Here is a 15,388-nt window from a genome sequence, read left to right as displayed (position 1 = left end):
GAAAATGGCAGGAGCCTCTGTAATTGAGATTTCATTCTACATTCTTTTTTTGGTTATTTATAAAAGCATGGAAGAAAACTAGTTCCAGTAGCAAAGAATATGATAGACTATCACACAGACATTTAAAAAAAAATAGTTGAATTCTGTTATAAAGGCAAGAAAAAATTGTACAACTCTTTGTTAAGCGAAGATTCCAGTAGAGGATGAAAATATGTCATTTTTGTCAAAGAGAAACAAGTATGCATATCTAGACAAAAAATAGTGGCAGTATTAAATGTAATAATTATATATGACTATTATAGATGTTAGACATGAGATATTAGATTACAGGTCATTTTATAACAACAGGCTGTATATTGCGGCTGACAGCACCTGAGTTTCACTGAAGAGTTCTTATAAAACAAAGAACTATTTGATGCTCATGAATTCTGTCTTTTAATACTTTAAGTTCTGGGATACATGTGCACAATGTGCAGGTTTGTTACATAGGCATACATGTGCCATGGTGGTTTGCTGCACTCATCAACCCATCATCTACATTAGGTATTTCTCCTAATGCTATCCCTCCCCTAACCCCCTACTCCCTGACAGGCCCCAGTGTGTGATGTTCCCCTTCCTGTGTGCATGTGTTCTCATCCTTTAACTCCCATTTATGAGTGAGAACATGTGGTGTTTGGTTTTCTGTTCGTGTGTGAGTTTGCTGAGAATGATGGTTTCCAGGTTCATCCATGTCCCTGCAAAGGACATGAACTCATCCTTTTTTATGGCTGCATAGCATTCCATGGTGTATATGTGTATATGTGCCACATTTTCTTTATCCAGTCTATCATTGATGAGCATTTGGGTTGGTTCCAAGTCTTTGCTATTGTGAACAGTGCTGCAATAAACATATTTGTTCATGTGTCTTTACAGAATGATTTATAATCCTTTGTGTATATACCCAGTAATGGGATTGCTGGGTCAAATGGTATTTCTGGTTCTAGATCCTTGAGGAATCACCACACTGTCTTCCACAATGGCTGAACTAATTTGCACTCCCATCAACAGTGTAAAAGCATTCCTATTTCTCCATATCCTCTCTAGCATCTGTTGTTTCCTGACTTTTTAATGATCGCCATTCTAACTGGCGTGAGGTGGTATCTCATTGTGGTTTTGATTTCCATTTCTCTAAGGACCAGTGATGATGGGGTTTTTTTTCATGTTTCTTGGCCACATAAATGTCTCCTTTTGCGAAGTGTCTGTTCATATCCTTCACCCACTTTCTGATGGGGTATTTTGTTTTCTTGTCAATTTGTTTCAGTTCCTTGTAGATTCTGGATATTAGACCTTTGTCAGATGGATTGTAAAAATTTTCTCCCATTCTGTAGGTTGCCTGTTCACTCTGATGGTAGTTTCTTTTGCTGTGCAGACGCATGTTAGTCTAATTAGATCCCATTTGTCAATTTTGGCTTTCGTTGCAATTGCTTTGGTGTTTTAGTCATGAAGTCTTTGCCCATGCCTATGTCCTGAATGGTACTGCCTAGGTTTTCTTCTAGGGGTTTTATGGTTTTAGGTCATCATCCTATCTCTTAGATTGAAGTCTTTAATCCATCTTAATTTTTCTATAAGATGTAAGGAAGAGGTCCAGCTTCAGTTTTCTGCATATGGCTAGCCAGTTTTCCCAACACCATTTATTAAATAGGGAATCCTTTCCCCATTGCTTATTTTTGTCAGGTTTGTCAAAGATCCGATGGTTGTAGATGTGTGGCATTATATCTGTTCCATTGATCTTTATATCTGTTTTGGTACCAGTACCATACTGTTTTGGTTACTGTAGCCTTGTAGTACAGTTTGAAGTCAGGTAGCATGATACCTCCAGCTTTGTTCTTTTTGCTTAGGATTGTCTTGGCTATGACGTGCTCTTTCTTGGTTCCATATGAAATTTAAAGTAGTTTTTTCTAATTCTGTGAAGAAAATCAATGGTAGCTTGATGGGGATAACATTGAATCTATAAATTACTTTGGGCAGTATGGCCATTTTCACAACATTGATTCTTCCTATCTAGATCCTCATGAATTCTTTATGTTAAAATGCTCAACTGGGGCCAGAGAACGCTGATGGCTTCACCACTGACTAGCCAATTCATTTACAGGTCAAAATTAAACAATATCTTTAAAAAATCTGTGTCTGCTATATTGTTCGACACTGCCATTCTCGATGAATTATACCCATGATTTCTTAGCTCTTTTTCTTCTGATATTGAACCCTCCATCCCTCTTTTGGGATGTTATCTGATTATTAATTTATACTTGATTTGTAATTTTTTTTGTCAAGCAAGTTTTATGTGGTGTTCCTATTCCCCATATTATAAGCTTTTCTTTTTTTTTTTTTGAGACAGAGTCTCGCTCTGTTGCCCAGGCTGGAGTGCAGTGGCCAGATCTCGGCTCACTGCAAGCTCCGCCTCCCGGGTTGACGCCATTCTCCTGCCTCAGCCCACCACCTCGCCCAGCTAGTTTTTTGTATTTTTTAGTAGAGACGGGGTTTCACCTTGTTTGCCAGGATGGTCTCGATCTCCTGACCTCTTGATCCACCCGTCTCGGCCTCCCAAAGTGCTGGGATTACAGGCTTGAGCCACCGTGCCCGGCCTATAAGCTTTTCATATGTGGACACTATTGAGATGCTTTTCTTTTATGTAACTCTTAATTGTATTTCATCAATTCTGTGACAAGCACACTTTTATGTTTCAAAATCTCTGCAATTGAAATACATTATGCAATCAATGAAATTATTATTATTTGGCAGCATTTTTTAATTGTTACACAAAATAATGGTGTGTCTGATCATCAATGACATCTTATGCCTGGGTAAATACAGTATATAAATTGCTATTTGTTTCAGTCAGAAAAATAAAATAGGCAGATGAACCTAACATATCTAAACGATGGTAAATAAAAGAAATTCCCGAATTAAGGTATTTTTCAGTTTTTACTGTGACTTAATTTTGAATCAGTATTTCACTGGCTAGGCCAAATTTTCTGTGAAGATAATGAGAGCTAAAACACTGTGAATGCAAGAAAAAAACAGTAACTAAATGTCCTAAAATCATCTTGTACAAAGTATCATTATTCATTAGCACATTATTCAAAGTGTATTATTCAGTGAGCTGAATTTGAAGGGAATATGACTAGTTAACCTAGTTAATACTCTACCTGAATGAGAATTCACCCCTTTCATCTAACAGCCTATATTATTAGTAAAACATTTTTTATGATAGCTTCTTCAGAACTAACCTTAAATGCAGCTTCTAAGCCATTGCAGTTAAAGAAAGCTTCACAAATAATTGTCCCAAGCCTTCTGTCAAATTCCAGAGTTTTGGACTTAAATGCCACATAATCACTTTCAAATTCCTGTAAAATTCAAAGTGAAATATTAGTGTATTGGAAAGAATCCAACAGCGAAAATAGCAATCACACAAGCGTGACCTTACTTTAGCTCTCTCTCGCTCTCTGAGTGAATTTATTTTTCATAGCAGGATTCCAGGGAAGATCAAGAAAGAGCTATATCTGACTGACTGCAAATGCCACCTTACAGAATCACTGAAAGCTTAGTACTTTTCCCCATGCTTTCCCAGTGCTTTTCAGTGGCTCAGGCCCCAACAGCAGTTGAAAACAGCAGTTTCACGGAGTTGAAAATCTACATGGAAACACTGTTTCTTCAGGTGTGAACTGAAATCCACAGGTAAGAAAACATCATTAGTGATACAGAGCTAACAAATACTCTTACATTTTCCCAGTTTTTTATTAGTATGCAGTTAACATCCCTCAGTTTCCTCCTAATACATAACCATCCACTCCCATAGTTAGAAAGAATGAAACGGTGAAAGAATAACTATCATCTTCATAGCATCACAGTTGAGTCTCCAGTAAAGAAATCCCAGGATTTCAGAAACATTTTGGTGCTTTACAGTCAAAAGGCCTCTGAACTACACAAAACAGATTTCTCATAATGAAGGCCTTTGCCACCTCTGTAAACTGAGCCTCCATCTATTAACAGTAATAACAGTAATAGAATAAATGACAGCTAGCATGTAAGTAATTCTGTTCTAAATGTTCCACATGATTAACTCACCTCTTACAACATCTCATATAGGTAATATTTTTTTCTGCATTATAGGTGACAAAACAAACTCAGAGAAGTTAAACGATTCACCTAAAATCACACCACTGGTAAATGTCAGGGCTGGAATTTAAAGCCAGGCAACCTGGCTCCTGATCCCAGATGCTATGTTTCTTTGAAGGAATATACCTGCTAGAGTCTGAATGTTTTATGTCCTTGCAAAATGTTATTTTGAAATCCTAACCCTCAATACGATGATATGAAGAAGTGGTGCTTTCAAAGGTGACTAGGTAATAAGTGTGGGATCTTCATGAATGGGATCAGTGCCCATATAAAAGAGGCCTGAGAGAGACCCCTTCATCCTTCTGCCAAGTAAGGACACGGCTAGAAAGTACCATCTGTGATCAGGATGTAGCCCTCCCCAGACACTGAATCTGTGGGAGCCTTGCTCTTGGACTTCTCAGCCTCTAAAACTCTGAAAAATAATTTTCTGTCATTTATAAGCTACCTGGCTTATCGTATTTTGTTATAGCAACCTAAACAGAGGTCACCTTATGCTGAATTTCACACACGGAAAAGCAGTGTAACAGCAAAGTTCTAGGACACTATGTGTCACACACCACAACATTATATTTAGCATCAAGAAGAAGTTTCCACTTCTGAATTAGAGCCAAGCAATCTCTTCATTCAAGGCTCCTTGGCTAATAAAGTAAACACAACTTCCCAACAAGTTTTAACAAGCCTAACATCCCTCTTCTTAGTATAGTAATAGAGAACATATGGCTTAAGGTCACCAAACATTAATTGAATATTTAGAAATAAATATCTCAGGGAGAGAAAAATATGCTAGTCTCCCTCTCTGATATCTCTCCCTCACCCCCCTCCCTCCTCACTCACTCATTCCTGAAAACAAATTTAGAACTGCACATGGGCCCTCTCCCTTGGAAAGTCCCACAGAAAATTCATACTTAATTTGTTCAAGTACAAATCTGAACTCGTTATCTTCTCTACAAAGCTGCTCTTCTTTTTATACACCCTAATAGAAACTTGGGCAACCTCCTTGACTTCTCTATCAAATGCTCTTCTAACTACCTCTGGAGTCTCTCTACTATTCTCAATCTCTCCAGGATGCCCTTGGTCTGGGTCACCATTATTGCTCATCTGGATATGTTAACCACTTTCTACTCTTTGCCTGTAGTCTTATCTGATTCATCCTCCAATGGCTGACTAAATAATCTTTTTAAAAATAGAAATCTTATCATGTCACTTTCTTATTTAGAATCCTTTAACTCACAATCTTAATTCAGAATTGTCAGTTTCTCAGGGTAATGTCCAAAGGTCTTAGCATAATCTATTACATAAGACCCTATGCGGTCTGGATGCCACTTACTGCTAACTATTCTGCCACCTCTCCCAATTTCACACTCTCGGATCCAGCCACGGAGCCTTATCACATTTTGTCTCTCTCCTTCACCCACTTCTCACCTGCTTCATTTCTATTTATGTTACAGGTCTCAGTTTACATCTCACCTCCTCTGGAAAGGAGGCCTATGTAAATGTTCTCAGAGCACTCTGTACTCTTCATACCCCAGCACTGGGCACCCATATGACAACTGCCTATCTACATTCTCCCTTGGATTTTAATCTCTGAGCGTAACTGCCAGGTTTATTTTTTCACAATTACAGTACCAATATTTAATAGAGTTTCCAGGACATACTTGTTTCTCAATAAATATGTATTACAGAATAAATGATGTGCTAGTATTATTCAGAAATCATTATAAAAATGTTGCTGTATTCTGAAAACTGCATAATTGCCTTTATTAGCATCATGAGAAGCTATTGAAGGGTTGTAATTAGAAAAAAGCCATGGTTTGACTTAGTATCTAAAAGGCACTCAGGCTGCCGTGTGGAGAATAAACTAACAAAGTCAAGATGGGGAAAAGGGAGCAGTTTGGAGGCAAGCACAATAATCCAAGTCACAGAAAAGACTTGGAAATACTTTCAAGGCATATCTGAAAGAACTGGATGTTTGTTGTGAGAAAATGAGCAAGATCACAGATGACTCAAAGGTTTCTCACTAAGTAGCCCATTACATATGCCATTTAATGAGTTGGAGAGACAGGCGAGAGTAGGTTTGGGGAGGGATAAGCAGGGGCTTAGATCTGAATGTGATTTTGAGATGTGTATGAAATATCTCAGTGGAGACGTTGAGTAGGCAATTATGTTTGGCATGTGTTTGGCATGTGTTTCTGTGGGTACATAGAAGCCAAGAGTTGAGGCTGGAGAATCTCCTCCTAGATTTCAGAGAATGTGTGGAAACACCTGGATATCTAGACTGAAGTCAGCTGCAGGAGCACAGCTCTCATGGAGAACCTCTACTAGGGCAGTGTGGGGTTGGAGAAGGGAAATGTGGGGTTGGAGCTCCCACACAGAGTCCCCACTGGGGTACTGCCTAGTGGAGCTATGAGAAGAGCGTCACTGTCCTCCAGACCCCAGAATGGTAGATCCACTGACAGCTTACACCACACACCTGGAAAAGTTGCAGGCACTCGACACCAGCCCATGAAAGCAGTTGTGGGGGCTGTACCCTGCAAAGCCACAGGGGTGGAGCTGCCTAAGGCCTTGGAAGCCCACCTCTTGCATCAATGTGCCCTAGATGTGAGACATACAGTCAAAGGAGATTATTTTGAAGCTTTAAGACGTAATGACTGTCTTGCTGGGTTTCAGACTTGCACGGGACCTGTAGCCCCTTTGTTTTGGCCAATTTCTCCCATTTGAAAGGGGAACATTCATCCAATGCCTGTACCTTCATTGTATCTTGGATAACTAACTTGTTTTTGATTTTACAGGCTCATAGAGAGAAGGGACTTACTTTGCCTCAGGTGAGAATCTGGACTGTGGACTTTTGTTTTGATGCTGAAATAAGACTGGGGGACTGTTGAGAAGGGATCATTTTATTTTGCAATATGAGATGGGCATGAGATTTGAGAGGGGCCAGGGGTGGACTGATATGGTTTGGATTTGTATCCCTGCCCAAATCTCATGTCAAATTGGAAGAAGGGCCTGGTGGGAGGTGACTGGATCATGGAGGGTGACTTTCCTCTGTTGTTCTCATGACAGTGAGTTTTCATGAGATTTGATGGTTTAAAAGTATGTGGCACTTCCCCCTTTGCTCTCTCTCTCTGAACACTATGTGAAGAAGGTCCTTGCCTCCCCTTCATCTTCCAACATGATTGTAAGTTTCCTGAGGCCTCCCAGTCATGCTTCTGTTAAGTCTGTGGAACTGTGAGTCAATTAAACTTCTTTTCTTCATAAATTACCCAGTCTCAGGTAGTTCTCTGTAGCAATGTGAAAATGGACTAATACACTACTTTAAAATCTTTCTCAAGTAATTCCAAAATCTCTATTATATTGGCATTGGCATCTAATGGTTGTCTTTTGTTCACTCAGTTGAGATCTTCCTGGTTCTTGGTATACTAACCAATATTCTACTGAAATTTCATATTGTTATAAGACTCTGACTCTTATTTAAACCTGTTGTTTTTGCTGACTTTCTCTGATACTGCTCCAGCCTCATTACAATAAAGTAGAGACAGAAGTCTAGGTTCTCCACTTGGCATCTATTCATCCCCAAGGGTGGGCAGGGCTCCTTGTTACAGCTGGGCTGGGACTTCCAGTTCCCCATGTGGTCTCTACTGATGCCACAAGTGCAGGTGGCCTTGTTACCACTTGACCTCAGGGTGATAGTCTGGACTCTCCATCAGGTTTGCTCCAACATCAGGCTGGGTGAAGAAGGAAATCCAGGGTTCCCACATGGTCTCCAGACACCACAGAGAATGAAGTTAATTCCTGGCCAGCAGGGATGAAAATCATGGCTTCCTATGTAGTCATCTCTGACACCACCCCGGCAAGGGTGGGAGTTGGAGCGTTTTCAGACAGACAGGGTGTAAGTCTAGGTTCCCCACTCACCTTTTCCTGGCAAGGGGAGGGGTGGAGCACAGTTTCTTCCATGGTGTTTGGCTAGAGTGGAGAGATTATGGTTTGACAAATCTTCTTTTGTGCTAAGTTCTCTCCTTCTTGAGCCTTTGGCTAGGGAGAGATCAGGCTTTTACTGGGCTTTTTTTCTGGTCTGTGCCCACTGGCATTTCCTGGTTGCCAGTGTCTTCAGCTCCAAGTCTGGATTACTTCCGGCAACAGGAAAATCCAGGGAACTCATCACGTTGTTGTTTCTTGAGTCCCAATATCCTTAGCCACTCTGCCTTTTTATTTTCACCTTTCAGATTCTTCTTATGTCTGTTTTATATGTAATGGCCAGTGGATTTTTTTTGTCTTTTTTTGCTCAGATACTGTTATTTCATTTCAGAAATAAGTAACACATATAGACACATATCTCTTCCTGCCTGCCCAGAAAACCACTACCCCAAAGTAAGTTTCAATCTTTCCCATGTATGTTTTTATACTTTTGTTATAAACCTCATACTATATATACATAAGTGTGCATTGAATACTTTGTCTTTACATTTCCTTGAAATGCACTTAAGAATTCTGTCTTTCTTAATTGCTTATAGCACAAAGACCAGGGCTTCATGAGTAAGCTGAAATAGAGCACTGACACTGACATTAGACTAATTTATGCCCACAAAATGCTTTGGCCTAAAATATTCTAAGAAGCAAGGAGAACATCTGTCTTACCTCAAAAGAGCTGTTTATAAGCACAATCTCCCACTTACTTGCTTGATAGGGTCTTGGCTTAAGCCCCAGAAAGGATCAAACACATCATCCATACCCTCTATCAGAGTTTACATCTTTCAAGAGGGTCTTGAGTCAGTATTAATATCTTCTGGGATCTTAGATCTTGGCTTCCTTTTATCTCCTCTCCCCTACAACCCCAAGAAGAATCCCTTAAACCAACTTGGTGCTTCCTTTCTGGGCTTCCTGCAATAGACATTTTCAAGGGCTGTCTGTGGCCGCCAAGCTTGCTGAGGCCTTTGGGGCAGGCAAGGAAGACACATTCTTGGAATATGTATCAATCCTATACAAGATGAATTGCTGTCCTTCTTGGGTAATTACCTTCCCGCCAAGCAGCTGTTTGGTCTCCTCAAGGGATAATACCATGTCAGAGCCTCAGAGTTAATCTCCATTGCTAGCAGGTAGGATAACCAGCAGCAACAAGAGCTAGAGGAGTCTCAGTGACAGGCGAACCATGCTATTGTATAATGGCCAGTGTTTTAGTTGCACTCAGTGGGAGGAATAGGGAAAAGTACATCTCCTTCTTTCCAGAAGCAGACGTTTCTAATTAAAAATTTAAACAATGATATCTACTAAACAACATTTTAAAATAAATAAGACACAAATTTGATGGATGTGCAGTTGTTTTAAGATGAGCAATGCTATTGTAGTGATACAGAATGACTGCCAAAATATAGTAAGTGATAAAAACAAGGTATAAATGTTATTAATGCAAAAGCAGAAAATAATGTATATGCCAGTACATGCACCAAATATCTCTGGAACATCATATAAGAAATTTTTAATAGAGATGCCTTTGGGGAGGACAAATGGAAGACTAGGGAAAAGGCTATAGGGTGAGAAAAAGAGGACCAAGTTTTTACAAATGTTACCTTTCCAAAAGAATTACTAAGGTTGCTAAATAATTCATTTCATCTTGAATAATATGCAGGCAAGACATGGAAATGCTGTGTATGACTAATAAAGATGAAATCTGTATAATTAAAATGAGAAAACACTACATAAAGTAATAGCAAAAGAATAGTTCAGTGGGTGACAGCAGAACAATAGACTTGTTCTAGGAATTAGAATACAACCTAGTACAGGTGAACTAAATAATTACTTTTAAAATGTATTTTAGATTCTGATACCATGGTGAGCTAGGCACCTGAATAAAACTTCCCACTGAAAATCAGCAGAAAAACAGACACAGCAACCTGGATCACTTCATCTCAGGGCACAGGTCCTCAGGTGAATTCCCCCAGATGAACTTATTCCTTTCATTTCAATGAGGACACAAGCAAGATAAATACTACAGGGTGGTGTAGTGAAAACAATGCAGCGGGTGGGCGTGGTGGCTCATGCCTGTAATCCCAGCACTTTTGGAGGCCGAGGCAGGTGGATCACTTGAGGCCAGGAGTTTAAGACCGGCCTGGCCAACATGGTGAAACCCCATCTCTATTAAAAATACAAAAGTTAGTTGGGCGTGGTAGCACACTCCTGTAATCCCAGCTACTCAGGAGGCTGAGGCAGGAGAATCATTTGAACCTGGGAGGCAGAGGTTGCAATGAGCCGAGATCATGCCACTGCACTCCAACCAGGGTGACAGAGTGAGACTGTCTCAAAAAAAAAAAAAAAAAAGCAAGCCCGGGTGCAGTGGCTCATGCTTCTAATCTCAGCAGTTTGGGAGGCCAAGGCGGGTGGATCATCTGAGGTCAGGAGTTGGAGACCAACCTGGCCAACATGGCAAAACCCCGTCTCTGTTAAAAGTACAAGAAAATTAGCTGGGCATGGTGGTACGTGCCTGTAATCCCAGCTACTCAGGAGGCTGAGGCAGGAGAATCACTTGAAGCTGGGAGGCAGAGGTTGGAGTGAGCTGAGATCGCACCATTGCACTCCAGCCTGGGTGACGGAATGAGACTCTGTCTTAAAAAAAAAAAAAAAAGGAAGGAAGGGAGGAGAGAAAATAAAAGTATGCAGGTATTGTGGTTGAGAGTTCTGGATTCAAACTTCCATTCCACCAACTGGAAACTATAATCTCAGATAATTTAGTGAAACTGTCATTTGCCTGGGGGACCACTCTCTGGGTTATAGTGAGAATTAAGCAGGTATATAATGTGGGAAAACTCTGGCTCAATGCCTGGCACCCAGCACTTGTTCCGTAAATATTAATTGGCTCTCATTAACAGAGACTAAGTAGAGACAAGAGGTTACCATTAACAAGAATAGCTACCATCTTTGCTTAGGTATCTGAGGAATTTCATCAAGAAACACCATAGAATGACAGCAAAATTACTGAGTCTAATATTGCTGGACTAACTGTTCAACATCAATTATGAAAAAAGCAAGTTTCCTCTCATAATTGTCTAGATTTCAAACAGTCCCCTAAAAAGATGTCAAAGAAAATACCTAAAGTAACATTCAATAATTGAGAAACCCAAAATCATTTGTGTGGGTACACCTGATAAAATCCCCACATTCTGTAAATGGACCACAGCAGCAAACCTTTTCGTACACTAAGGCTCAAAGCCTGATTAATAGGCTTAAGACTGATGAGAAGACAGATAAATAACAGCATTTCAAACAGCAAATTACCAGTGATCATTTCTTTAATTTACTGGAACATATTTAAACCATGTATATATCAAGGGCAGAATGGCTGACCCTGACACACTTCCCTGTTATATAAGCACTAGTTTGTAGTCAGAGCGGACGGAGCAGGAGCAGGAACATGGGGCTGTATGCAATGGGAGGGGAAGGGCAGGGTTTGGGCATGTATTCATATGTCCATACAAATACATGCATACACTAGGTTGGAAGTCATTTGTTGAAATAATGTCTCAAAAATTACCAACTGATTTCATCATGAAGTCAAAGTACAAGGAACTCAGCTAAAAAGCACCAAAATGAACAGCTTATTAAGCAAAAATATACAATACATGCAGTATTTTAAAGTAATAATGAGAGCCAAGACACGTTTTTTAAAAAAGCAATGGTCGTCTTGAATGTAAGTATGCCAATTAAGTTAACTTTTAGTTAATTCATGTTTTAATTTTAAGGAATGATCAAACTCAAGGAGCTTCTACACTGTAAGGCAAGAATCCGACAGGAGGATGAAGGGAACTTCAGGGGAAGGTTATGATGTCTCCAACCAGACTAAAGATCAGAGGTAAACACTGCCCACCTTCTCTGCAAAATAGAAGGGGCTTCCAAAATACAAATACCAAGCCAGTATATACCTCCAGAGCAAATGACTTTTCTATTCCTACATGTTTGTGGCTATGCAGGCCTCAGGCAGAGACAGGAGTAAAATCAGGACCTTCAGCATTGCCAAGGCAGTGACGTCAATCCAACCTGGCCACATTCTCTAATTCTGGCACTCTGAAAACTTGCCAGTTTTTGCAGTTGTAACAAAATCAAGATTCTCTTGCTATTCAAATGTCCCCAAGGATCTTGTGCAGGCTCAGTCTCACACTCCTCCTCCACGAGCTCATTCAGCGGGGCTAACCTAGAGGCTCTCTGAAGAATCCCATTCTGTACATATTTATTGAAAGCCTTCCAAGTGCCAGGCATCTTACAAGGCTTTGGGGATGAGTTCACTCAAATTATTCATCGCCATGATCCTATATTCCTCATACATTTTCACAAACTGTAGGACCCTGGTTTAGCAAAGAGTCACCCACTATAGCAGTGTCCTACCATTCACTCCACTTTCCAAAACTGACTACAATTCAGAGGGCTTAAGTTTGCTAACTACATCCTTATAAAGCTATCACACTGCACTCATACATCTCAAAGAATCGATTGTTCGGCCAAATATAAACAATAGTGAATAAACTCATGTATAAAATAATAAGAACAAGAGCTAAATCCTCATTCTTTTTGACTTGGGCTTCACTGTTCTTGGCAAACTACTAAAATGAAGCTATTTTTATCCTAGAACTGCAGGGATGCTCACAGGTAGCTCCCTGGCTACTAACATGCTGGAACTGACAGAGCACAGAAGCAGCTTAACTCAGAAAGCTTCCCCCTTTCCTGTGGTTGGAAATGTGAAGTTATAATCAGCTCTCAAGAATAACAAAAATTATAAGAAACAACCAACATGCTAACGATACTCGTAATGAATGGGGTGAAACCAAGTGTTCAGGTGGAAAAAAAAAATCCAGTGATTCAAGAAAAGGCTAAAATAAAGCACATGAGTTACATGGACATCAGATCAAATTGAGTTAGTGTGGAAAGTTTCTGTTTAGTATACACAAACAAGATACAAATCCAGACTGAGGTCTGCAGTTTTATCAGCCATCATTCTGAACTGAAAACGCAAAAGCTTAAGTTCTGATCCCTGATCTACTAACTAAGTAGCTACAAGACTTCAGCAAGTCATTTAACCTCTTTTGGTCCTAGAGATGTTGGAATGGATGGCTCCTATTATTACTGAGACCGATCTTCCTTTTCAGCTATAAAATTATAGGATCCCATGAAATGAAAATGCAAAGGTACAACATTACCATGTTATTGCAATCAGATGGGTCATAAGTGCTCTGTTTAAAAACTTTATAGAGTTCCATAAATTCTTCATTCATCTCATGAACTTGTCCATTTAAAATTGCTCCTTTGGTACCACCGAATTCCAGTCTTTCCAGCTTTTCAAATTCCAAAGTGCTGACAAATACATCCTTTGTAAAAAACACAGTAAAGACCTTTCCACTACACTGAGCAGCAAAATATTTTAAAGTTTCAAATCAAGAACATTTTCAAGTGTTCAAAATCAATGAGTCAATGGACACTTACAGGACAAAAAATAAATATTAATTATTTAATTAACAAAGTCATTGCCAATTTTTAAAATTACTCTCCCATTTTCATATTTATTAAAAATTAACTCTCACTGGCCAGGCGCAGTGGCTCACGCTTGTAATCCCAGCACTTTGGGAGGCCAAGGCAGGAGGATTGCTTGAGCCCAGGAGTTTGAAACCAACCTGGGCAACAAGGCAAGACTCTGTCTCTACGAAACACAAAAAAGTGAACTAGGCATGGTGGCATGCACCTGTAGTCCTAGCTACTTGAGAAGCTGAGGCGGGAGGATCACTTGAACCAGGAGGTCAAGGCTGCAGTGAGCTGTGTTCACACCACTGCACTTAAGCCTGGGCGACAGTATGAGACCCTATCTGTACAAAAAAAAAAAAAAATCTCTCAGTGTAAGCAACCTCTAATTCACCATAGCTAGACATGTAACTCTCCCAGTTTTATATCCTCCTAAATGTAAGTCAGATCCCCAGGTAGCATCCAAAACTCCTGTTTTCATCACCCCATACTTTGCAGTGAGTCCGTTGCTTTACTGAAAGTGAGCCCAGGAAACTGTTAAGGAAGGGATATGTAAGCTGCCCTTCATTAGGTATTTCACATTCAGAGACAGAAGAGGCATTCAGACTCATTTAAGCGATCATGAGAATTCTCAAGACATAAAGCTCTAATTTTGAATGAAATAAAACAAATCTGATATCAATGACAATGTCCAAAATTCTTACAGCTTTACAAAGAAAATAAGGCAGTGTCATCAATTTAAACTTTTTGTAAAAAAAAAATCTAAGCCAATAGGCACCATACAAGTGTAAGAGTTTGTGTGTTGTATGTGTTTAATTTACAAAGCACATATTTCCATGTTTTATTTTTACCAGTGGTTTTAATATTTTTATAGTATAGCATATATTAATATACTAAAAAATAGTGTGATAATTTAAATTATCCAATGGGTTTTAGGATATGAAACAGCAATTTTAAGGATTAAATATATAAAAGGAAAAGTGGATCTATTTACAGAGGATTAGTTTACTGCTTCCTGATTTACAACACTCTTCTAGATTAGTAAATTCTAACAGTCACTGATATATAAAGAGATTTACTTATACTCAGTGTAATAACAATCAAAAATGAACTTTTAAAAAATCAAAATGAAAGACTTAAAAATTGCCCTTGTACCATCATAGCATTGGCCTGCTGAGCTCCTTATTGAGAATCACTGAGAAAGGAGGCCTCCACCTACAATGTAAAGTAAACCGTTCCATGAATCATGTGAAAAGCTACCGCCTTTTTGAACCCAATTTCAACATGAATAAGTGAAAGAAAAAAAGAATACCTCTATTTTTATCAAACGATCAAGAAACTTGTCAAATCTGCAAAACACCAGATGAGACTGGAAATCCCATGGTCTCAGCTTACTTCCCATAAAATAGCTTGCCAATTTTTTTCTATAGTTGAAAAAGCAGTTTCTGAAAGTCTTTAAGATGTTAACAGCCACCTGCACCTTTTCCAGTGACTCCTCTATTTCTCCCTTCAAAAGGTCCTCAGGTGAAAGGAAAGCTGTTGCCTAGGATTTAATGAAAGGGAACAATGATCAAAACTGTGTTTAACAATTTTTCCCTGTAACTGTCTCTGTTTCGAAGAATCATTTTTAAATGCCAATATCTAAAGGTGGGCCAGCAATGACGAAAGAAAGAAAGCACAAATTCTAGAAATTCAGCTACTTAGACTTCAATTACATACTTGTATATGTTAGAATTAA

General features: G+C 39.3%; 1 protein-coding gene across 1 annotated transcript in view; it reads right to left on the bottom strand.

The window, feature by feature from the left end:
* The window catches only part of DNAH11 (dynein axonemal heavy chain 11), a 407,209-nt gene that overhangs the window by 363,256 nt on the left and 28,565 nt on the right, over positions 1–15,388 (bottom strand). The window contains exons 7-9 of the mRNA XM_033192171.1: positions 14,963–15,193; positions 13,335–13,502; positions 3,270–3,386 (exon numbers count right to left, since the gene is read on the bottom strand). Coding sequence (XP_033048062.1) covers positions 3,270–3,386; positions 13,335–13,502; positions 14,963–15,193 — 516 coding nt within the window. The remainder of the gene's footprint in view (positions 1–3,269; positions 3,387–13,334; positions 13,503–14,962; positions 15,194–15,388) is intronic.

The sequence above is a fragment of the Trachypithecus francoisi genome, unplaced genomic scaffold, assembly GCF_009764315.1.
Source record: "Trachypithecus francoisi isolate TF-2019V2 unplaced genomic scaffold, Tfra_2.0 Lachesis_group4, whole genome shotgun sequence".
Taxonomy (NCBI): Eukaryota; Metazoa; Chordata; class Mammalia; order Primates; family Cercopithecidae; genus Trachypithecus; species Trachypithecus francoisi.
The sequence above is the reverse complement of the archived record's forward strand: the minus strand, read 5'-3'. Positions and strand labels throughout refer to the sequence as shown.